Raw genomic sequence first — 26,387 nt, 5'->3', positions numbered from 1 at the left:
AGTACACAGCCCGGGATGTCATCTGGTCCCATGGATGCTGTATTCTTAGCTTTGGAGAGTGCGTTTTTTACCTGTGTGGCTGTTATTACCAGAATTTGTCAATCTTCCGGTATTGAGATGGGCCATTTAGGGGGTGAGAGGGGCGTGAAGTTGGCACTGAATTGATCTGCCAGGATATTGGCAATATCCTTGGGATCAGTATATTTAATTCCATTCTGTTTTAGCTCAGAGCAGATCTGAGCATTGCCATTTAGTTCTTGACATAGTTATAGAATGCCTGGTGGATGTCTTTGGAATCTTTGGCAATTTTATTTTCATAACTAGCTTTGGAGGATTTTATGAGGATTTCTGTAGAGGAAGTTATGAGAATCAGGTACCCTGTAGTATCAGTCAGGTTTTCTGAGGGCAGGTGGAAAGGTTTCAGGGGTAAGGCTGGATTCTTGGTAAACAATCTACCACCGCCAGGATGGGTGGGATGACCAGAGGACTTTGCTGGGGTAGGTCCAGAATCTCTCTTAGTCTTGGATTGAGGGAAATCCGTTGATTCCCATTGGAAGTGTTCCCTGAGAGTGTGACGGGTTCCCCAAAGGAAAAGTCATCCGGAGGTGACGCAGAAGGAATAGATTCTTCTGCATATGAGTCTTCATAGGCAGTAAGAGGATTTTCCTCTTCAAAAACAGAGGAGTCAGATCCCTCTGAGTCTAAACCCGATAGGATATCTGGAGAAGGTTCCCTTCACCTTTTGGCTGGTGTGGCCTGATTACCCCAGATGAAAGTGATGAGATCCTCCACCATTTTAAGCACTCTAGTTTGAGAAGTAGTGGAATGGAGACTTTTTGCTGTTTTCTTTGGAGTAGCTCTAAGTCTGGCCTGAAGAGTATCCCTCGGAGCTGTCGTTGTGTTAGTTGGAAGAGAGGGCAAAGGCCTTGAAGTGAATTCCAAGGTGCAAGCGGTATCCTTGGAAGCCAGTGCCTGCGTAGCACCTTTGGACCAAACAGAGGCAGAGACAGCCAAAGGCTCATTAGACAATGCAGTTTTCTGCAGCATACAGGACTCTGAAAGGGTCTCAGCAGAGGCCTGCAAAGTAATCGAGTCGGGCATAAGGGTCCGAGAAAGCTCCTCACTGAATTCCGAAAAACTGATGGACCCTTTTAGCGGTGGTGTTGTCAGAAGGCTTGGCCTTATGCAGTCTGTCTCTATCCTTATCTTTACATTTTTTTTCGGAAACTCTGTGGTTTGCTGACTGATGGACGCCATATCGGTAATCAGAGACAGAAGACGAAAATAAGTGGCTACAAACAGAGCTCTACGATGAATAGTTCTAGCGTTAAAAAGGGCACAGAACAGACAGCAGGGTACGTCGTGATCTGGGCCTAAGCAAGTGACACAGGAAGAATGGAAGTCTCAGATATTGACTTTTTCGGACATCGGTTAGTGCAAGAAAAAGGAAGGATCCCCAACGGGGTACTTAACTTTACACATTTTCAGCTGAAGTTTGAAATCTGGAAACAGTTGACCGGCACTGTTGCGAATTGTTTCTGCTATGGGTTCCATGGCAAGAAAGACTGAGGTACTAGCATCACCTGCTCTCCTTTATAGCTCGGATGGCCTGACGTCACCCAGCAAGCGACAACAGCCAACACACAAAACCTTGACTCTGGTATTCGGACCAACTGAGGGCTACCACAGCATGGATGACCCAATGGTTAGGACTGCAGCAGTGAAATACGAAGAACATCTTTATCTACCTGCAATAAGTACACACAATGCCCCAGTAAACATACTTCCTCTCTCTCTTCTGCTCTACTAACTTATGCTTCACCCATCTCCCTAAATAACATCCTTCCACTTTCAACGCCTAACAATACTCTCTCCAACTTACTTAGCTATTTTCATTATCTATAACAATCCCTTTAACATATATATATATATATATATATATATATATATACACACACACACACACACACACACACACACACACACACACACACACACACACACACACACACCACATCGGAGCAAGAAAAAAGCAACTAAAATAGTGAGAAACACAGTTTAATATTAAACTCTTTTGTCCTACACAGAGTTAAGGACTTCATCAGAATAAACAAAGATACCAAACACTGTAAATCTATACAATATGTAAAGTCACATGCTCCCCAATTAAAATTAATTGATTACCTTAAAGACGCATACCAAATTTATACTAAGACATAAAATATGAATTAGTAAAAAATATATTTGTAAAATACAAACAGAAAAGTACATATATCAATATAACCAGCCACAATTTCATAGCTCATAGTTTCAATACACTAATTATGGAGATGTTGTCATTCAAATCAGAAAATAAATTTGCTTCTAATACCAATTGCCACCATAATTCCTTATACTCCAAAAAATGTTTGCCAGTCACCCCCTTTTAAAGATGAAAACCCTTTTCAAACATAAACAAATCTGAACATATTAATAAAAGCATGACATAGCAATAAATGTTTAAAAAGGGCATTATTAGTACTACCCTTCCTTATACTATATAGAGCTGCTCATAAATCCTTTGTTTGAGGTGTCTCTCCATTTTACCCACATAAAATACTTGACAAGATTGTCAACAGGCCACATGTACTACTCCTGTCTTGTTACAACTGTACTTCCCCTTACAATAAAACTCATTAGAATACTTATTTTTTATGTTTTTTTTTCATGAGTATTAATATATGGACAATATGAACAAATCCCAAAAGTTTCCATATTTCCTCTCATTATTATCTTTAATGTTCCTTTCCAAAATATTTTTAAGGATCTTGCCATTTTCAAGCATTAAAATTCATTTCCTTGCCCATTTTCATCATTAATGGTTTATGTGCATTAACCTGAGTCTTCCAGTTTCTTAATATAATTTCTTTAATTTTATCATTCCCATTTTTAAAGAGTAAAACCATTATTTTGTCAAATTTAATAGTGGGGATATCAACCATATAATTCTTTAATTTACTCCTGTTCAAACCTGGTTTAAAAATTTACCTTTTAGACAAAACTTTCCTCTCAGCATCTTCAAACAATTTACTGGGCAACACATCTCTCAACTAACATTTTTCAAAAAATGTAACTTTCAAAAATGTTTCATGTTCTGTGATCATTCACAATACAGGCAATATCTGTCCTTTAAACCATGTTTTGTGTAAAATGATAATGACTATTATAAAAAAAGTAATAATAAAAAGGGGATTTACAATAAATGTTGAATTCATTGCTTTTCTGCTCCATATTTTTACATAGTTCAATGTCCAGATTATTTATTTAACATCTGTTGACCAAGAAAGTCCAACTTGGACAGAGCCTATTTTCAACAGAGGCCCAGGGAGAAACACTCCAGACTCATGTCTTTGGAATTAATTAAAATTCTTAATTACTACTAACTTTATTCCAACTATAAATACATTTAAAAAAACTTACTGGATGAATTAATAAATTGATTTATACTGTACAAAGAACCTTTCCAAATTACAAAAATGTCATCCAAAAATCTAGAATAAAATTTTATTTTATCAATAAAAACAGATTCAAAAACTGTATGTTTTTCTCAGAACTTTATGTTAATGTTAGCATACACTGGTGCTGAAGCTACACTCATTGCTACTCCCTGAACCTATATATATATATATATATATATATATATATATATATATATATATATATCACACACACACACACACACACGTTCCATCATTAATGTGATGTTTTAACATCTCTATCAGTTAGGTTTGTAAAGGTAACAAGTGCTTGTGTAAACCACTCTAGATCAGTACCATGTGGTACAGATGAAAATAAATATTTTACATCAATAGTAACTAAATAAAAGATCAAAATAAAAATCACAAACAAAATTCCAAATAATTCCATGAATCCTTTAGAATGTATGCTTTACCATTAGAAGAAAATACAATTTCACCTTAAAATCAATATATTTAGTGATGGCCTCCGTTTTAGAACAGGCAGATGCTGCCACAGGCCTTAATGGTGCATCATTTGTATCTTTATGTACCTTAAGGATACCAAACAAGAGGAAATAACCAGTTTGTGAGCAACCATACAATTATATTCCTCTTTTGATAGGTCACCTGACATTAAAAGATCATATAAAATAATGCTTCTGGTTTTAAAAGCCAATTCCACTTCCTTGTGTGAGACACTAATGTAGGTGTCAGGGTCCCATAGCAGTTGAAATATTTTTTGGTTATATAACATGGTATCCATTAGTACTACTCCCCATCTTATCTGGTTTTCATAACTCTAACTGTCCTGTCATTCTTTCATTGATTTAGTAACTCTACTTCCTGTCTCATCAAACTGTAGTACTTACTCCCTCAATTCATATATAGTAGATTCACAGGTTCCCTTCACATGAACCTTCAAAAATTGTTTAACATGGGACTGATGGGCACCCTCTCCTTCAAATGTTAGTTTTAAATTCATCTTCTTAACAAAAAGTTTTACCTCGATAAAGTAAATCCACCAAATATCCTTGGCTGATACAAAAGTAAAACCCCCCACTGAATAAACTGGCATAAATACAGTGTCAACTATTGAGCTACTATAATTATAAAAATCTTAAAACCTTTACACGGAAATATACTGTCATGAGAAACATTTGGACTCAATTTCTCCCCCTTGATCTGTTCCTCTGGAATGTGTTCAGATTCCTCCCAATCCTGGGATCAAATGTATTCATGTGATTGCTGTGTTACTCTTGCTGTTCCAATCATCTCAAGGAAGGAAAGTCCAAAAACTCATTAGTATTCAAAAATTCATTAGTTCCAGGAATATCGGTATTACTGACATTAATGTTATCCACCTGGACAACCCCACAATCAGTGGAAAGATCACCACTCCTTGAAACAGTCTATAAATTTTTCTTACCCCACCTGTTATTTAAAGGATACACATTTTCAGTTTCACAATCCTTAATGTTCTGCAAACGTTTCTTAACACTTACAATCATAATTAATCTTGCACTCACAACTGACTTTCTTAATAATACTGTCAAACGTATATAATTTTCTTTCATACAATAAATAATACTAAGTCTCGATATAAAGCCAAGCCTTTAGTAGCTCCATTCAGGTACTTAAAGTGTAATCCCTTTAGGAACCTTTTGGCTCTTTACACAATAATGAAGAAATGTGTTATCAAGATGCAATAACTTCAATTTCTTCTGTTTCTTTTCGCACATGGTAAAATAATCATCCAGGGAAGTGTGGGTGATGATGCTGTCTTCCCCTCCAGCCCCAAACAAAAATGACTGGTTCAATAAATCATGGAGACTATTACCATTACCAGGACAATCTGCTGGATTAATATTTTACTTGTTCAAAATCACCAGCAATTCCATTATTCCCTCAAAAGTTCTAAAGTCTGCCGCTGGATGGTTATCTCACTGGAACATTTTGTAAGCCACCTGTCCAACTGCAGCTAAGATGACCTAATACTCCTATAACATTGTTCAAAACATCCATATTAAATGTTTAGGTTCTCCATATTTGGATTGATGTAAGGCAGACTCTATCCACCAATCGCGCCATTTCCTAATGGAAATAAAGCCTCACCCGCCCTGGTGGCAATGGTAATATTTACATGAGACTAAAAACAACCTTAAAACAAAAGCAAAATCACAACCAGTGTAAACATAACATAAAATCACAAACCGTTAACACCGACCACACAGGAACAAAAACAAAAGCAACTAAAATAGTGAGGAAACATACTAACATTAAGCACTTTTGTCCTATACAGAACTAAGGACCACATCAGAATAAACAAACATACCAAACACTCGAATAATCATTAGGGGAACACGTAACTATGCAAATTCTATAAATGTAATCAATCACCTTAAAGACAAACATCAAATTAATACTAAAACATATCTGAGTTAATAAAAGTATATTTGTAAAATTTAAATAGAGAAGTACTTTATGTCAATACAACAGGGTGCTCCCAATAACAATTGCTACCATAATTCCTTATACTCCAAAAATGTTTGCCAGTCACCCCCTTTAAAGATGGAAAAACCTTTTCTAACATAAAAAAACTCGAACATATTACAGTTAATACATAGCAATGAATGTTTAAAAAGGGCATTGTTACTATCAACCTTCTGTATACTATATGGATGTTCATAAATTCATTTCAGGGGTCTCTCTGTTTTGCCCACATAAAATGCCTGACATGACTGACAACAGGCAACATGCTCTATAGACTGATTTTTTATTCTCTCCATTATTTCTTTCTTTTTACTATGTTCTTGAACAATACTTTCTCCCTTGATTCTTCCCATTCATTTTTTAATCTCAACCACGTTTTTGTTTTCCTACTTTTCAATAAGCTTATTGGTAATGGTGTGCAGGGTCCTGGGTTCAAGATCTGCAAGGGCCATTTATTTTTATAACTCATTCCACACCTTTCAGCCCCAGAACTTGGACCGTAGCTCCAATGGCAGTGGTGTTTACATATTCGTAAAGGATGCGCACACCTCCAGACTGGTAGCATAACATAACGCATCAGAGATACTTCAGGTACAGCTGACATTGGGTAAGACAACGATTCAGGTTGTAGCCTGGTATAGGTCCACAACCATGTCCCAAGACTCACACTCCACGTTCCTAAGCACCCTGGAGAATATTAGGGTCCAACCTAACACTCTCATACTGGGCAACTTCAACTACCCCCACCATTAACTGGGAAAACTACTCATGTACCAATATGCTCGCCTCCAAAAAAAGGAAGCCAATCTGGTGGCCCCCTGCCATAAACAAACTTTACAACAGGAGGAGGAAACTGATTCAGAATAAGGTGAAGTCCCAAGACTGGAAAAACTCCCTTATCAGCCTCAACAAAATGTTGAGATCCTTTATCAAATCCTCTAAAGCTAGCTATGAAAATAGAATTGCAGCAGATAGTAAAGACAATCACAAGGCCTTCTATAGTTATGTAAAGACTCTCCACAGCAATACCCAGATTTGCTCTGAGCTACTGCACAATGTTACCTCCTGTACCAAGCCAACAGATATTGCCAATATACTGGCCGACAGATTCAGTGCCAACTTTACCCCCCCCCCCAAAAGACCAATCACAATACCAGTAGATTGCCAGACACCCAGTATTACTGCTGCACAGGTTAAAACAGCACTGTCTAAGGCTAAGAATACAGCTTCTATGGGACCTGACAATATCCCTGGCTGTGTTCTATATGAACTACAGAGTGAACTGGCACCTCACCTGCCTCCCCCTGTTCAACCACAGCATCACCTCAGGCTTTGACCCTACTGAATGGCGCACTGATACAGTCATCCCACTCCATAAAGGAAGAGTGGACTACAAACCCTGGGAACTATCGCCCCATTAGCCTGATGAGTCTGATAATGCAAAGGTATGGAATGCATCATAATAGACACAATAAACAAGGATATAGGGAATCTCCAAACTCTGGATCCCAAACAGTTTAGTTTTGTGAAGGGTAGATCATGCCTGCTCAACTTGGTTGACTTCTTTGAGTCAGTCACCAGAGCTGTGGATGAAGGCAAGGTGGTTCATACAGCCTACCTTGATCTGGCCAAGGCCTTTGATACAATTCCCCACTCAGGAATCATAGAAAGACTCACTAAGCTAGGCATCAATCCTTATTTCACTAGGTGAGTTGCAAACTAGCTCACAGATAGAACCCACAGTGTGAAAGTAGCGGACTCCAAGTCAGACTGCTGACCAGTCACGAGTGGAGTCCCACAGGGTTCGGTCCTGGGTCCTATCCTGTATCTACTTCTCTGAAGACCAGGCCAACACGAAGGGACTCTGGCTGAGAAAGTTCGCAGACGATTGCAAGTTGGGAGCTATTATTAACTCCCCAAGTGATGTTGACATCCTACAGAAAGGCCTCACTGAGACCAATGACTGGTGTTAGAACCATAGCCTTAAGCTCAATGCCAAAAAATGTGTTATCATCCCCTTTGGGAAAAACCCGGTTCCCTTGAATTACCACATCGATGGTAGTCATTATAAGAGATCTGGGAACACAGGTTGACAGCAACTTCTCTTTTGACCACCACATTGCCACTGGGGTCAGAAAGTAGTCCTTCTATGTGTCACATCTCATTACTAAGGGGTTTGCATCCAGGAAGAAAGAGGTCATTGTCTCCCTCTACTCTTCCCTCATTAGGCCAATCATTGAGTACAATGCCCCATTTGGCATGTACCTCACTAAACACCTGCAACAAATGGAGAGGCCGCAAAAGTACCTCACAAAGAGGATCCTAGGCCTTAAACATTTGTCCTATATGGACAGACTAAAAAACTCAACTATTGTCTGTCTCATATCGCCTACTTAGAGGCAATCTCTGCTTGGCTTACAAAGCCATGTCTGACCCAGATCAGTTAGAAATGCTACATCTAAAGAAATCCCAATCCATCCGCACCACATGCTCTAGAGACCTCAATCTCATTACCACAATCAACAAAACATGCTGGAGGGACAGGTTCACAACCCAGAGATTGCCCATGCAATGGAATAGACTTCTCATACATGTCAAGCAGAGCACCTCACTGTCCCTTCAAGAGAAATCTTGATGAGTGGATGGGAAATAGAAAATTAACCCCAGGGATCACTCCAGTGGATTTACTCGACAGAGGCACTGGGAACTAAGGTCAGGTGGCACAATGCCAGGGTAATCCTATGAGCTAGGCTTGCAAAGGCTCCAGGGCCATTAGCCAAGTACACACCTATGATCCTATAAACTGTAAAATCTCTTACATTTACTGTTAGTGTACATATATTTTTTCTGTCTAATAAGTTTGCTGTGATACAAGATGTATATCATGCTTTTTAGTATACAATGTTCCTTAATTAAATGTACTGCCTCTGAAGTGGTCTCTGTTTGAATCCATGTTACCACTGTAAATCTCAATACCCAATAATTGCTCTGGTTTGTCAACATTTCTCTGAGGAGCTTTTCTCCCCAGGCAGCCACTGAAAAGGGGTCACTTGTGTACCAGCTGGCAATCCTGGTAAACAAAGGCAAATCAATCAACAAATACATACATATGTACATACATAAATAAACAAACTTTAAAAAGCAAAGCAAACAGTGTATGAGTTGAGAGAGCAGAAACAATCCAATACAGAACTAGGCAAACCATCATACAAATTAGAAAAGCTCTTCCACTTCAATAAACAGAAGTTTATGGAAGGCCTCCAGGAATACATTTACTACCAGTCTTTCGGCTTTTCCCGGTTAGGGATCGCCAAAGAGTAACTCCAGTTCGCTAATGATTAGCAGTGAATTTTTACAATGTCAAGTTGCCAGCCTGGCACCCAACCTTCACAGAAGGCACACGCACACACGCTCGCACCTACCTGCATGTCTTTAAATTCACTCGACTGCGGGGAGGACATGCAAACTCCACACAGAAGGCACACCAGCTGAGAATTGAACTGGAGAGCCTCTTGCTGTGAGGCGACAAAGCTAACCGCTGCGCCACCGCAGCCTACCAATACATTACTACCAGTAATGAAAATTATTTTCTACTAAGACTTAAAATTCAACACTGTAATTGCAAGAGTACAGAATTCTGGTAACAGATAAAGAACTCTGCATGGGTGTTCAAAACAAACTGTCCTCCCTCAAAGAGGGATGCAGGAGCTGGTTTCCCACCTCCTTCAAGAGGAAAAATGAAGGCTGATTGAACCAATTACCTGCAAATAGAACCAAATGTGTGATTTTCTTTTGACGTTCTTAGAAGAAACCCTTAAACCAGACCGGTTTGAAAAAATGCATACACAATCTTTCTCAAGTTCTTGACCAGGGAATTAAGAGCTATGCTCCATGATCTGGAACTCAGGAAGCTAAGCAATACCTGTGCAACAAGCAGATCTATGCTTAGTTGCCCCCAAGCAGATACAATGTCTTAGAATACTTGGAGATATAGCTATTATTTGTGGCCCAGATTACCCAGTGAGATTATACCAGAACCTGTCTATGCCTGAAAGCCAAACTGCTTGTTGAGTATCCATGGCAACATTAAATTCCATGTGAGTGTGGCTACCATGTCCACCCAATCTGTTCATGATGCACATTACAGTTCAGTTGTCTATGTTGATATGCAGGATTCCTTGGTAGAATGTACTTTTGAATGCAGTCAACATAAAAAAACAGTGATATTTCTTTTAGTTTTGATATGCTTCATTATTTGTAACAGAAATCAAGTGGCCTTCAATTGTTGAAGATTCCAGATTCTCATTCTAGAACAGTCTTGTATCTATAGTGCAGATAAAGGTCAACTGCATGGACAGAAAAGATTTTCCTAGGTTCAAAAGAATTGCATTCACCCCAGATGCTAATTCAGTTGCCAAAGCTGTTTATCAACAGAAGTTTCTCTTCTACATCAACAAAAGGTTTCACTTCCCTTGGAAAAATATGTTGAAAGGTGTTGGGTACAACCAGTTTAAACATATTCTTCTCATTTTATTCACACACACATTCTCCAGAAATTGATCACAATGTCTACACATTTAAACAGAAAAGTCATTTTCAAAATTTTGTTTTTTCTGTTACTGTATACCTTTCCTGGCTTCCAAAACAGAGTCAGAAGTGGCTTTTTAGATACCGAAACTTGAATCATATAAAATATGAGGAGTCCACCCACTTCTACCTTGGCTTTGACCAAGAAACCTGACATGCCTGTATGAGTCCTATACAGTTACCTTGCCAGGTAGCCCAGGCCATCTCACCTACCACTAGAAAAGACACAGATAAACAGGAATTCATCAGTGTAACTCAAGGATCTATTGCACTGCACAGAGTTGTTTTGCATCTCAGCATGAAAAAGTACAAACAATTAGCTTTTAAAATGTTTAAACCTTCAAGGTAAGTCAGAGTACTAAGTAGTAAGGCAGCAAACAAGGATAAGATTTCATTTTTGTATATGTCAATAGATAACCATGTAAATAATCAAGTTCCATACTCACCACCTGGAGGATTGTGGGATTACAACCTATTATAAACGGCAAACTTCTGAATCCTCTGATTCGATGAGCAATGCGGACGGGCAGCTCCTTATGGAGGTACCTGCTACTGTTCTAAACCAAGCAAAATAGAATGGGACATTTCAGTATACATGGAGAAAAAAACCTGATTTGATACAGAAGGCAGCACTCCCCAAAAGGGAAAAAAATACCAAAACCAGTAAAAGACAATGCATGTTTCTTATGAACCCCTACAATCCACTTCTATTTGCCACAGCCAAAAAGTAGAATCCCTAGGTTTTCAGAAGGAAACAAAATGCACTGAAACATGAAAACATCAGCATTTGCATCTTATGCCACAGCTGCAGAACAGGAGAGTTCAAATTCCACTAAAAACTGAAAAAGCATATGAATTCAAAGTGGAATTCCAATTCTACTTCACAAGACAACAAAGGTCCAACAACCCCAAAGAGTTTCACCACCAGCTCCCCTTACTTAATATAAAGAAAGGGGAATGTTCTCTATGGTAACCTCATGTGCATACCTCTCAACTGTCTAGATTTTCAAAGAATGTCCAGATTTTGGCTTCATATTTATGCTCTGTTCCTCACACAATTTGTTTTCTGCCAAATCATTGAAGTTACTAAATGGCAGAGTTTTAGACTTCATATCCTTCAGTAAATGCACACTAATATAAATCCTGTTATTCTGTCAACGTTCTAGCAATATTTAAAATCTGTCCCTAATTTGGTAATTTGTCCTCCAGTTATTTTAGATTTGTCCAGATTTCTTGTACTAATTAGTTGAGAGGTATTGTCATGGGCAAAGCAAACTTTTCAAACTTATAGTATTTCTGTATAGGAATATATATATTAAGGTTAAGGGTTACATAAAGTTGTGTATATTTTGCATTAGCAAAGAAAGGCAGCTAGAACAGACCACAGTACCACTGACATTGTAATTCCTGTACATTTTTGCTGTTTTAAGTAGTCTACCTGTTGTTATTATGATCTGGTTTCATTCTTATGTACAGAGTGCATAGTCAGGCTAGTTCAGGAGTTGTCTTTGCACTGGGTCAGCTCTAGAACAGTCAGCTAAGGGTCTGTTTTTCCCCTCACACCCACACTGTTGTAGATGTGTTGTTAAACCTATTGTATCTGTTGTTGCCTGCCCCTTATGATAATTTGACAACATCATTTTCTCCCTCTCCCTGTTTACTGTAGGTTAACAATACGCACATAAGTAACATTTGCAAAGTCCCTTCCCCATATCACTGGTTCTTTGATATGCAGTGTACTTGACACTGCTTGCAATGATTTTAGTATTAAATTAGTCCATGTTTTTTCCCTATTATTTTACTAGTTCTTGCTGGTGGCAGAAGGAGGTTTGCAAAATATTTGTTTTGCATCGAACCTTAAATACTCAGTAGCAAGTCCACCCAAACGTCATCATAAAACTGAACTCTAAGCAGTTATAGTTACTCCTGCCCTCAGAGTCATTCCTGTCGGTATCAAGGACTACCACTTCACTGCAACTGCTCTAGCCAGCATGACTGAGATGGGTAACAGGAGACAGTGTAAGAATTGTCTGATGATCATTCATTAATCAAAAAGCATAATACAGTGTGTGAGATGTATACATATTATATGCATATACGCTGCTGCTTTTTTTTCACATATGCTACACACTCTAGCCGGCTGCCTTTTTCTAAGTGCTTAAATAGCAGATTTACAGACTGTATATTGTATAGCAAAGAGTTGGAACTAAGATAGGTGTGCTACCTGTCTAACATCTGTAAACCTACATTTCAGTAACCTCACATTTGCAAACACATATCTCGTTAGCTTATTTTTCTTTCTCTCCTTCTATACTGTGGAAGCCACCATTTTTGTTCTTAGTAATCACAAACTTGCATACCTACAAATATCTCCAGTAACCTTTCTTATTGTCCTGTTTAAAAGCTAGAAAGGTGAAATGCACAACTGTGAAATATAGTGCACTACTCTTGTTTGCCAAACGTTGCTTAATGTGGATGAGTACAGTTAAATATTAGTGTACCAGTCTAGTTCAAACATCAAGATATCCTTATTAACTTTCTCTGTGTGAAACAACCCACTGCCTAAAGACCTTGCACAGCTGAAGTTCACTTGCAGTTGCAAGAGTTCACAAGGGAAAAATACACAGAGTTAAATCTAAACAAATTCCTAGACTCAGACTAATAATTTAATTTGTAAGTCACCTACTAGAGTGTTCCCCACCCTTACAGGCCTTTTACTGCTGAAGGGGAAGCTACATTAACACTTCAGCATATTTTACTCTTATCAGTGTAATAGATCCCTGGAAAAGACATTGAAAAGCCCATAACTATAAAATTAGATACCATGACTCAGGTCAAGTTTTTAGAATTCAGTCCCTTTGTCTTTGTATTCAGGAACATTCTACCTCACTGATTGTTTATGGTGGTAAACCATCTGCAGTGTTTCTGCCTTTGACACAGTGTCTCACCCCATACTTCTGAACACACTGTCTAACCTAGGCTTCTCACATAACGCAGTAAAATGGTTTCAGAGCTACCTCAAGGGTCGTAAACAAGCAGTGAAATAGTCCAATGAACTCTCACCCTTCCTCCACAACCATACTGGAGTCCCACAAGACTCCATCCTAGGACCCCTACTCCAACAATTTCACAAACAACCTTCACACTGCCTCTCACCTTGGGACCCTCACTCAGTACGCTGATGATTCCACCATAATTCTGCACTGCTCAATCACTACCAGAACTACTTTCAAAAACTCAACAGTCCTTTACTGCAGTCGAATCCTGGGTAAGAAATGCCCAACTCTTTCTTACTCCAAAGAAGACAAAACTAGTACTCTTTCATCCCAAAATTATTTCAACATCCTTGCATCTGACGACACGGTCACAGAAATAGTGCAGGAAACCAAACTTCAAGGAGTTATCATTGACAAAATTTCATTTGACCTCAATATACAGCAAAATATACAGAAAACTCATCACAAACTGGGACTCTTATACAGAAACAAACATTTCTTTATTGCAGCAACCAAAAAGTACAGTTGTGTACACTTACCATAAATGTAGATGTTCGAGTGCATTCACTGATGCAGTCATTACATTTGGGTCGTCTGCTTGCAGGAAGCCCTCAGTCGGCCTGATTAACAAAGTCTTGGGTCCTGCGTCGGTTGCTGTCTCTTCTTCCATGACGTCAGATCGCCAGGGGTATAAAACATGCAGCAGACGCCATTACATCAGTTTTTCTTGCCCCAGATGTCAGGTGCCCCCCTAATGGGGAGCACTTAAATATAAAAGTACAACGATAAACCTCCAACAAAAAAGCAAATGCACCAAAAAGGCTTTTAAGCACAGTAAAGGAAAGTAGAGGTATAGCCAAAAAAAGTTAGGGGGCTGGAGGGAGGGTGACCAGGACTGCAACAGTGAATACACTCGAACATCTACATTTATGTTAAGTGTACATAACTGTACTACGTTCTTCGTGTTTCACTGTTGCAGTCATTACATTTGGGTAGATTCCGAAAGCTACGGTTGGGAGGAGGAATTTAGATAGCATTAGGACCAGCTATAAGGCCCTGCAAGACTGCAGTGGCAAAGCCAGCTCTGGATTTAGAGAAAATTGGCAAATGATAATGCTTGGTGAAAGTATGTACAGAACTCCAAGTAGCAGCTTCTAGGATGTCTCTGGTAGGGATGCCTCTGAGAAAGGCTGTAGAGGTAGATGCAGCCCTGGTGGAGTGAGGTCTGATCCCCTGGGGGATAGGTTTTCAATGGTGCTTACGGCAGAAATGAATGCAATGGCCTATCCATTTAGAAATTGTTTTCTTTGAAATAGCCTTCCCCTCTGCCCCTGCAGCAAATGCCACCAGCAGTTGTTCAGATTTCCTTTGAGGTTTAGTCCTGTCCAAGTAGAATCTAAGTTGTCTGTGCACATCTAAGGAATGCAGTATTCGTTCCCCTTTGTTCTGTGGATTGGGAAAGAAGGTTGGCAAATGAATGGACTGATTAAGAGCCACACTGGATACCATCTTGGGCATGAAGGATGGATTGGTTCTGAGGGACACCCTGTCCGCATGAAAGACGATGAAAGGCTCCACTGCCATAAGGGCCTGCAACTCAGATACCCTTCTAGCTGAAGTGATTGCTAAAAGGAAAGCTGTTTTCCAAGAAAGAAATTTTAAGTCTGCAGTAGCAGCTGGCTCGAAAGGAGGTAGAGTGAGCTTCTCCAAAACAAAGTCAAGGTCCCAGGCTGGTGCTGGAGCTCTCCTGGGTGGTCTCAAATTTTTGGCCCCTCTGAGGAACTGCTTGAACAGTGGATGAGAGAAGAGGGGAGGTTCTGTGTTATAATGAGCTGAAATGGCTGAGGCGTGGATTTTAATGGAGAAAAAAGACAGGCCTTTGTGAAGCATCTCAGTTAAGTGTTGTAAAATCTGAGGTAAACTGGGCGCTGCTTTGCTCATCCCTTGAGACTGGTTCCAGGCACAGAATCTTTTCCGTTTTTCAGCATAAGATTTTCTAGTACTAGGCCTCTTTGCCTCTAAAATGATATCAGTCACAGGTTTACTGAGGGATGGTAAAGGAGAGATTATGTAATTAGCCAGGCTGCAAGGTTCAGTGTTAGAAGCTGAGGGTGCAGAATCTGGTTCTCTTGCTGAGACAACAGGAAAGGAGTCTGAGGCAGGTGCCATGGGGATAACCGTGACACACTGCACAGGAGGGGGTACCAGTGTTGGCGTGGCCAGTCTGGAGCAATCAAAATCATCCTTGGCTTGTCCCGTTTGATTTTTAGTAGTACTTTGGAGAGCAGAGGCAGAGGGGGGAAGGCATAGACTGATAGGCTTTTCCAGCTGAAGGACAGAGCATCCACTTTCCAGGCTTGTTTGTGGAAAGTCCTTGTGTAAAACTTGTCCAATTGGTAGTTCTGGGAAGAGGCAAACAGGTCTATATCTGGGCTACCCCATTTGCTTGTCAACATGTTGAAAATCCTTGGTTCCAGTTTCCACTCATGTGGGTCCATGAGGTTTCTGCTTAGTCCGTCTGCCAGTGTATTTAATTTTCCTGGCAGGAATTGAGCTTGTAGGTGCACTTGGTAGCTCAAGGCTGTGTTCTACAATGCCATGGCTAGTCTGCCAGAGGGGGTAAGAATGTGTACTCCCCTGCTTGTTTATGTACCACATAACAGTGGTGTTGTCTGTCTTTACCATAAGTTGTCCTGGAATAATGTGGCCCTTGAAGGCTGTCAGAGCATTCTGTACAACTAACATTTCTTTTTGATTGATATGCAGGTGCATTTGACTTGGGTTCCATTTGCTCTGAATGCACTTCCCTGCCAGGTGGCGCAGTGGTGCAGCGGTTAACGTTGTCGCCTCACAGCAAGAGGTTCTCTGGTTCAATTCTCGGCTGGGGTGCCTTCTGTGTGCCTTCTGTGTGGAGTTTGCATGTTCTCCCTGTGTTTGCGTGGGTTTCCTCCGGGTACTCTGGTTTCCTCCCACATTCCAAAGACATGCATCTGGAGCATTTCTCCCCGGGCCTCCACTGAAAATAGGCTCTGTGGAACCTAGTCGGACTTTCCTGGTCAACAAATGTTAAATAAAATAAATAAATAAAAATAAAAGTGAGCCCCCATGCATAATCTGATGCATCTGTTGTTAGGGTTTGGGTGGCAGGGGGTGGTTTGAAAGGTAATCCCTTGTTTTGGTGGCAGGCCTCTGCCCACCAAAGGAATTCTAGGCATAGGCAAGGTATAATAGGAATCATTGTTTCTAGATCCTGAGAATGTTGACACCATAAGTTTTTTAGATACCACTGTAGTTTCCTCACATGCAGTCTTGCATATGGAATTAGAAGAATGCAGGAGGCCATGAACCCCAAGGCTTACTGTATTTGTCTTGCAGATAGCAGGGATTTTGTGGCCACTTGTTTGAAGTAGGTTGTCAAATTAATTTGTTTCTCTGGCGTGAGGTAAGCCATCTGGGAAGTAGTATTCAAGCTTGCTCTCAGGAATATAATTTATTGACAGGGTACCAGGTGTGATTTCTTTTCATTTATGGTGTACCCCAGACAAGTTAGAACCCTTTGTATAAAGGCCAGATGATTCAAAAGTATGTCTTGGCTTTCTGCCTGAATTAGACAATCGTCCAGGTATGGGTATATCTGAATATTTCTTTGTCTGCAAAATGCAATAACCGGAGCCAGGCACTTTGTGAATACCCTGGGTGCAGTAGATAAGCCAAAGGGCAGTGCAGAGAACTTATAGTGCTTGTAGCCTGCTTTGAAGCATAGGTATCTTCTGCAAGATTCCCTGACTGGGATGTGCAGGTATGCTTCTTTTAAATCTAGTGTTGCCAACCAGGCATCTTTGCCTAGCACAGGAAGTAATTGGTGAAGAGTCAGCATCTTGAATTTTGGAATCACCAAAAAGGTGTTTAGAGTAGACAGGTTCAGGATAGGATGCCATGAATTGTCTTTTCTGGGTATCAGGAAAAGTCTCAAGTAGAAACATTGTCCCTTTTCTTCTTCTGGTACCAGTTGAATAGCCCCCATGCTTAAGAGAGAAAGTACTTGTTTTTGGGCCTCTGCCCACTGATTTGGGGGTAGGTCCGGCCATCCGCTTGGTGTTGGCAACGTGTGGAAGTGAAATCTGTATCCCTTGGACACTACATTTAAAACCCATTTGTCCTGGGTAATGAGTTCCTGGTTCTTTGCATGAAGAGCAATCTTTCCTCCCAAAGGGGCAGTCAGTCGATAAGTGCTTGGAAATTTTAAAAGGAAGTCACTGAAACTGTTTACTATGGGGGGGCGGGAGTCTTATTACTCCCAGATTTGGAAGTGGAGGCCCCCCACTGCTTAGTCCCGTGTGTCCCCTGGGATTGAAACCTGGGGTTTTTGCTGTGTCTGAGTTTGGCTAGAGAAGACCTGAAAGGGGCTGGAAAGGACCAATTCTTAGAGGGCCAGTACCTACTAAATCTAGGAGACTGAACTTGTAAGAAATCTTTAACAGTTTGCATAAATTTAGCTTTATCTTCCATCTTTTTAAGCACTTCCTCAGCCTTGTTGCCAAACAGTCGGTCCTGATTTAAGGGAGCATCCAACAATTTAGCTTTAACATGATCAGGCAAAGATTGCTCCTTTAACCAAGCATGCCTTCTGAGCACAGACCCAGTAACAGCAGCCCTGTAAGAGGCCTCTAATGAATCAAAACCACATTGCAAAGTATGTTTTCCAACTTGTTCAGCAGAATGCATTAAATCCAGTAATTCTTTATTTTCCACAGAGTCAGGAATCAACATCATTTTCTGTTTAAGCAATCCAATAACATGTTGCTGATACTTGGCAGTTTAAAGCCCTAATGGCCAAGGTTGCAAACCTTACCCCATCTATCCAGCGCACTGGAGTCTCTATCAGAAGGGGTAGGGTTTTTAGCAGTAGAAGCCTTAATGCCCTTGGGCCCCTGTGAAATAGTCTCTGGATCCACAATAGGATTTTTAAAAAGGAACTTGTGTGACTCAGGGACTCTGTAGTATCCGTCAGGTTTTCTGGGAGCAGGAGGCAAGGAATCAGGGGCCAAACTAGATTCCGAAAAAGCATCATCAACAACGTCTAGTACAGGAGGAATACCTAAAGGCCTATGCTGAGGTAGGAGTAAGAAATCCCTAAGCCTCTTTTTTGAATCAGAAAAATCTTGGCTTTCCCAGTGGAAATGCTCCCTTAGAGTATGTAAGGTTTCCCCAAAAGAAAAATCCTCTGGAGGGGAAGCAGAGGGAATGGAGTCATCTGCATCACAATCCTCATAAGTAGATAAGGGCAAATCCAGATTATCTGAAGAATCAGAAAAAACAGAATCCTGTGTCAGAATCCTGGGTCAGAAGATTCATAAACAGCTTCAGTCCTAGGCCTCTTAGAAAGGGGGGGGGGGGGGTTGGCTACCCCTGATTAGAGTTATTAGATCTTCAGCCATTCTTATTTGTTTTTTAGGCATAGAGGCCTGAGCATGTGGCCTGAGCGTCGTTTTTTAGGCATGGTTCGAGATTTAGGCCTAAGTGAAGAAGGAGACGTCAGTTTAATATGCAAGTCCGTAGGCCTGAAAACACCCTCAGAAGCCGGTGCCTGCACAGCGGCTCCAGACCCATAGTTAGAGACATCCGCAGGTTCCATAGCTGAAGCATCTCACAGTATACCCGGACTCCGAATGGGTCTCAGTAGAGGCCTGAGAATCAGAAGTAGCGGGTATCAGGGGCTGCAAAAGAACCTCACTGAGTACCGGCGAACTGGTGACTGGCTTATGAGAAGCGTTGTCAGCAGTTTTGGACCTCGGCGGCCTGTCTCTGTCTTTATCTTTGTATTTTTTCAGACTCCCGGTAGTCGGATGGCTAACCGACGACATTTCTGGATAATTAAACCGAGAACCGATAAATTTAGAGGCAAAAATATACAGACGACGGATAGTGCGCTGATTAAATAAAGCACAAAACCGACAGCAAGGTACGTCATGGTCAGGGCCTAGGCAAGGGATACAGTACGAATGAAAAATCTTTATGAGGTATTTGCTTTCCACAAGTAATGCAATTATTAATTTTTACGGACATCGGTAAGGAGCAAGAAAAAGTTTCCCCAACGGGGTACTTAGCTTTAGTTGAAGACTTCTGTTCTGAAACTCAAAAATGAAAATTTCAGGAGTCGGCCGACCGGCACTTAGCACTTAGGGTACTTAGCTTTAGTTGAAGACTTCTGTTCTGAAACTCAAAAATGAAAATTTCAGGAGTCGGCCGACCGGCACTTGCGAACTGCTTCTGCTTCAGCACCGCACGGCAAGAAAGACTGGGGTAATGGCGTCGGCTGCATGTTTTATACCCCCGACGAACTGACGTCATGGAAGAAGGGACAACAACCGACGCAGGACCCAAGACTTTGTTAATCAGGCTGACTGAGGGCTACCTGCAAGCAGATAACCCAAATGTAATGACTGCAACAGTGAAACACGAAGAACATCTACCCTTGCAAAAACATTTTTACTTCCCTCCCTTCTTTATGGTGCCCCTATCTTAACTAACTTACAAAATTCTACCCTAAGCAGGTTGGAACAGTGCTACAACAAAGTTGCAAAGTTTGCCACAAACTTTAAATATCACTTAGTATTAAACTCAACACCATTTTCCTCTGCGATTTAAACTATCCAACTAAAGACTGGAAAACCACCACCATCACTAGTGCACAAGCGCAAAGATTCCTGGACTTTGTCAATAAAAATGCCCTGGAACAATTTCAGTACCCACTAGGGGGAATAACATCTTGGATCTTGTCCTTACAAATATGGGAGCATCTTGCACCATACCTTACATATGTATCTTCATCAATTGTTAGGTCTGACCATAAAGCAGTCTTCAATATAAAATTTAAACCAAGCAACCTTTCCACCCAAGGTACCTTTAGAAATCTCTTTAAGACAAAACTATCTGCTCCTAAGGGATACACTGGCAAGCTCCAAATCCCCACCAATCCTAGTTAAATTAAGTGAATACGCAGAAATGTACATCACCACACTATACCAGCATGTAAACAGCTGCACAGATGCAGCTGTACCCCATATGAACAAGTGCAGGGCAAACCCCAGAAACAAACCCACATGGTGGAACCATAATATCAACAGGTTTTATAATAAAAGGAAAATAATTCTGACCAAAAGAAAGAAGAGTAATTCCCAGAATGTTACAGCCCTTGTCACTGTAATAAATAAACAGCTCAAGAGTTTAATAAAATCCACACACGTTAAGTTTGAAGTTAAAACAGCTACCCAAGCCACAGACAATCACATGGCATTTTTTAGTTATGTCGATAATCTCAAAAGCAAAATGTAGCAATGCACTAAGCTGATTATGAACAATGTTACCTACACTAAGGCTGAAGATATGGCTAACCCTCTGGCCGATCTCTTAACTTTACAAGCCCCCCCCCCCCCCACTACATCTGTCCTTCAAGATGCAACAGAAACTGGCTCACCTCCAGCTATCAAACAAGATCAAGTCCTAAAAGTTCTCTCAAAACCTAAAAATACTGCATTGGTGGGTCTTGATAATATCCCTGGATACATCTTAAATAGTATGAAGCACAATTTAGTCACACTCCTAACAAACGTGTTCAATCTCAGCCTCCATACAGGTTTAGTATATGCAAACTGAGAACAGCTACAGTCATTCCCCTGTACAAGAGAGGATATTCCACAGACTCAGGCAATTACAGACTCAAAGTCTGACCAGCCTCATATGCAAAGCCGCAGAAAGACTGATCATGGAAGTAACCAATCAGGACATAGGGAACCTTCAAACACTAGACCTGTCGCAGTTTGGATTCATCAAGGGCAGGTCATGCTTACTCAATCTGCTGGATTTTTTTTTAAATCACCGCCAAAGCAATGGATGAAGGAAATACTGTACTAACCACATTCCGCAACCTGACCAAAGCTTTCAATCACCGCCAAAGCAATGGAAGGAAATACTGTACTAACCACATTCCGCAACCTGACCAAAGCTTTTGATACAATTCCCCACTCAGGCATAGTAGAAAATCTAAATAAATTGGAAATAAACCCCTATATCACCCGCTGGACTGCCAACTGGCTCACAGATAAGACACAGATAATCAAAAATAGGGGAATTTATCTCCACAAAAAGATCAGTCAACACTGTTCTGTGGTGTCTATGTTCAACTACCAAATTCTGAATAACACAAACCACAAAACAGCAAAAGTGAAACAGAGAATGGGACAATCATCAAACAACGACAACGGAAAAAAAAAACTACATTGAATGGCCATTGTCAGCCAACATCATGCACACAACCAACCAAGGTGGGGGGCCTGCCCCCCTCAACTACATATATAAGCTCTGAGATCGTGTATTTTTTTGACGTTGCTATAGTTCGAAAAGTATCCCTTACACTGTTTTCCGTTCGTTATTTCATGCTTTGACTATTTTAGAATCCGTCAGCCAAACATAGACCCTGTTCTATGCTGGGACTTCTGTTTGGCATCTACTACCAGTGAATCTTAAACACAAATGTTGAAAACACATCTAGAAGACAGAAAATAGCATTTTGTACCCTTTTCCTTATCTTTCAGTACCGCCACACTTAATCAGTATGCAGACACTGTAAACATTCCAGTTGTTTTACAAATAGCATCTCGTCTGACTCTCACTACCACTGCACCTAGACGCAGACGTTACAATGTCTCCTTTATGTACAGTGGTCAGCAGACATATGTTAAGTCTCTTCTTGGGCCTACCTGCCATAAGACTGTTCTCACTTTTGGACAGTTGTCAGCAAAATAAATATTCTGAACTGCAGTGGTGGCCATATGCCTTAATGACCGTACAACTCTACTTTAATTGCTGTAGGAATTGTTCACAGCTAGGGCTGGAACATAACTGGTTAATGAATAAAACAAATCCATTCCCAGGGAATAGGACTGGAGAACTGTGCAACTTCTACAAAAGTTGCCCTCACATGACTACCTCATTTTGGAACTGGAGTGGTTTCTGACCAAGGGAATTAAACAGCATGTTGTGATCCCTCACAGCGTACTTCCCACAACCGTCAAACTCATCACTAGATGCCAAATTAAGAATGTTTCAAAGCCACACATTGCCCAAATCCAAGTGTGTGTTCTTAAAGTATAAGTAACTTATCAGATACATAATATAGAAATGGTCAAGGGTATTAACACTGAAAGATACAATAATATGCTGAGGCCAAGGCTGCACAAACATGACCTAGTCTGTGACCGCAACCATTATGGACATAAAAACAAATCTCATCAAGTTAATCCACAACAGATTTTCCACCCCTTTTAGCAAAAAAAAAAAAAAAAAAGATAGCAAACAGACTTTCACTTCTAAATCAGCTGTTTTTTTTAAATTTCAGCATGACTGATTGCCAAACATGTTTTACATAAATCTGCTGTCAAAAACTTGGAATTTAACAGAGAAGAAAAGGGCCAAAATGTTAATGTCTCCTAGAAGACCAAAGAAACAGATTTATTCATGAAAGTGGATACACTCATGGCTGGATCCTGCACAGGGCAAACTAAGCAGCTGCCCAAGTTCTGGTCATACAATATTGTATTTAAAAAGGTCTAGGTTTTAAAAAATAAAAATAAAAACACCAAAAGCACTGCTAAGGGAATTTGAAGAAACAAACTCCAAGAAATAGCATAAACAAACTATTTTCTGCTTTCATACTCAAGTGACTTCATTAGAATAAATAAACCAAACTACTACATAAAGCTTATAACACCCAAGAAAAAAAATCTGCTTAATTAACCAGTTAAGTACATCTAAAATAATCCTACACTCAATTCAACAATAAAGAGAAAAAGTAAAGAAAAAAAACATGTGAATGCATGAACATAAAACCATCAAGTATACTTTACTAATTTCAATCTTTTATCTTTTAAAAAAACACTTGCTATTAATAACATCATTAAGACCAGGTAATTTGTTCCATGTTTTGAAAAGTGTCAATTTTTCATGAAGTATTTGTTTTGTTAACAAAAAAGTCTACTTTTTCCTCCTCAGGGTACATATGAGCCTGGAGAGTGCACACAAAGCAAAGCAGACTATTGGCACTTGGCTTTCCTGCATGTGTGCATCTTATTCTAGATGAGATTTGAAAATCCAGTCTTTTAAGTTCTAGCATGTGTGCAATTCTGATTTCTTGGCACCAAACTATTTGAAAGTAGGCCCCTTTTTCCTGAAGTTGTACACCCCACAAAGCATTTCAATTTTTTTGCCATGGCTGAATTAAGGAAGGGAGTCCTAGGTTAGTGCTGCAGCACTACTCATGTATTAACTTGTCTGTCTTCCTCCAAATCCATGTACGTCCGCTTGTATCCACGTCTGTCTCTGTGAACGTGTGTGTGTGTGTGTGTGTGTATCTATCCCATTCTCTGTGTGCGTCTGTCGCCGTCTCTGTGTGCCACAGTCTGTCTGCATGCGTGTGTGCATTTGTGTTTGTCCCAGTCTCCATGTGCCTCCGTCTATGTGCCTCAATCTCTGTCTGCCTCTGTAAAGTAAAACATTATTGTCATTCAGACCATACTACAAAAGTGCACAGCTGAATGAAATGTCATTCCTCCAAGCTCATGAATAACATAACACAAAAATCATGTATAAAAAACAAAAACACAGAAACATGGAAACAATAAACGCATAAACAACAGAGTCCCAACCAATCCTAGGCACAGAAGCTTCACCAGCCATGCTCGACTCATTCATAGGTTCATAGGTGTGTATTAGGCTAATGGGCCTGGAGCCTTTACAAGCCTAGTCCATAGGATTACCCTGGCATTGTGCCACCCAACCCTAGTTCCCAGTGCTTCTATCAAGTAGAGCCGCTGGAGTTATCCCTGGGGTGCCTTTTCTATTTCCCATCCATTCATCAAGATTTTTCTTGAAGAGGGCCAGTGAGGTGCTCTGCTTGACATATATGGAAGTCTGTTCCAGAGCATGGACAGTCTCTGGGTTAGGAACCCAGTCCCTCAAGCATGTTCTGTTGATTGTGGTAATGAGGCTGATGTCTCTGGAGCGTGTGGTGCGGAGGGATTACTTTAGATCTAGCATTTCTAACAGAGTTGGGTCGGACATCGCTTTGCACATCAAGCAGAGATCGCCTCTAAGTAGGCGATATGAGACGGAGAATAGTTGGAGTTTTTTTTAGTCTGTCCATATAGGACAAGTGTTTAAGGCCTAGGATCCTGTTTGTGAGGTACTTTTGTGGCCTCTCCAGTTGTTGCAGGTGTCTAGTGAGGTAAATGTCAAATGAGGGATTGTACTCTATGACTGGTCTAATGAGGGAAGAGTAGAGGAGACAATTACCTCTTTCTTCCTGGATGCAAACCCCTTAGTAATGAGAAGTGCCACACACAAGGACTTTCTGACCACAGTGGCAATGTGGTGGTCAAAAGAGAGGTTGCTGTCAACCTGTGTACCCAAATCTCTTACAACGCCTTCTGTGTTCAGTTGACTACCATCAATGTGGTAATTCAAACAAACTGGGTTTTTCCCAAAGGGGATGATGACACATTTTTTGGCACTGAGCCATGGTTCTGACACCAGTCATTGGTCTCAGTGAGGCCTTTCTGTAGGATGTCAACATTACTTGGGGAGTTAATAATAGCTCCCAACTTGCAATCGTCTGAGTACTTTGTCAGCCAGAGTCCCTTAGTGTTGGCCTGGACTTCAGAGAAGTAGACACCAAACAGGAGAGGACCCAGGACCGAACCCTGTGGGACTCCACTCATGACTGGGCAGCAGTCCGACTTGGAGTCCGCTACTTTCACATGGTGGGTTCTGTGACCGAGTTTGCAACCCACCTAGTGATATAGGGGTCAATGCCTAGCTTAGTGAGTTTTTCTATGATTCCTGAGTGGGGAAAGGTATCAAAGGCCTTGGCCAGATCAAGGTAGCCTGTATGAACCACCTTGCCTTCATCCACAGCTCTGGTGACTTGACTCAAAGAAGTCGACTAAGTTGAGTAGGCATGCTCTACCCTCCACAAAACCAAACTGTGTAGGATCCAGAGTTTGGAGATTCCCTATATCCTTGTTTATTAGGTCCATAATGATGCATTCCATACCTTTGCATATCAGACTCAGGCTAATGGGGTGATACGTCCCAGGGTCTGTAGTCACTCCTCCTTTGTGGAGAGGGATGACTGTAGCAGTGCGCCATTTGGTAGGGACAAAGCCTGAAGTGAGGCTGTAATTGAACAGGGCACACAGTTGAGATACCAGTTCACTCTGCAGTTCATGTAGAACGCAACCAGGAATATAGTCAGGTCCCATAGAAGCTGTATTATTGGCCTTGGACAGTGCTGTTTTAACCTGTACAGCAGTAATATTGGGTGCCTGGCAATCTATGGTATTGTGATTGCTCCTTTAGGAGGGGAGAGAAGGGTAATGTTGGCACCAAATCTGTCGGCCAGCGTATTGGCAATATTTGTTGGTTGGGCACAGCAGGTACCATTGTGCAGTACACCTCAGAGCAAATCTGGGTATTGCCGTGGAGATTCTTTACATAACTATAGAAGGCCTTGTGGTTGTCTTTACTATCTGCTACAATTCTGTTTTCATAGCTTGCTTTAGAGGATTTGATAAGGGATATCAACTTTTTGTTGAGGCTGATCAGGGAGTTTTTCCAGTCTTGGGACTTTACCTTATTCCACATCAGTTCCCTCCTTCATCAACTCCACTACCTCTATCTAAGTCCCAGTCACATCCCTTTATGACCAACAGAACTTAGATACAGATCCGGATTCAATTAAAAAACCTGTAGACAAGAGCCA

General features: G+C 40.7%; 1 protein-coding gene across 1 annotated transcript in view; it reads right to left on the bottom strand.

The window, feature by feature from the left end:
* Nucleotides 1-26,387, bottom strand: part of LOC122787253 (3-methyl-2-oxobutanoate dehydrogenase [lipoamide] kinase, mitochondrial-like) — a 422,261-nt gene that overhangs the window by 265,346 nt on the left and 130,528 nt on the right. Inside the window, exon 3 of the mRNA XM_044053859.1 lies at nt 11,021-11,131. Within this exon, the coding sequence (XP_043909794.1) occupies nt 11,021-11,131 (111 nt within the window). The remainder of the gene's footprint in view (nt 1-11,020; nt 11,132-26,387) is intronic.

This window comes from Protopterus annectens, chromosome 13.part0 (genome assembly GCF_019279795.1).
Source record: "Protopterus annectens isolate FY-2018-M chromosome 13.part0, PAN1.0, whole genome shotgun sequence".
Classification (NCBI taxonomy): domain Eukaryota; kingdom Metazoa; phylum Chordata; order Ceratodontiformes; family Protopteridae; genus Protopterus; species Protopterus annectens.
The sequence above is the reverse complement of the archived record's forward strand: the minus strand, read 5'-3'. Positions and strand labels throughout refer to the sequence as shown.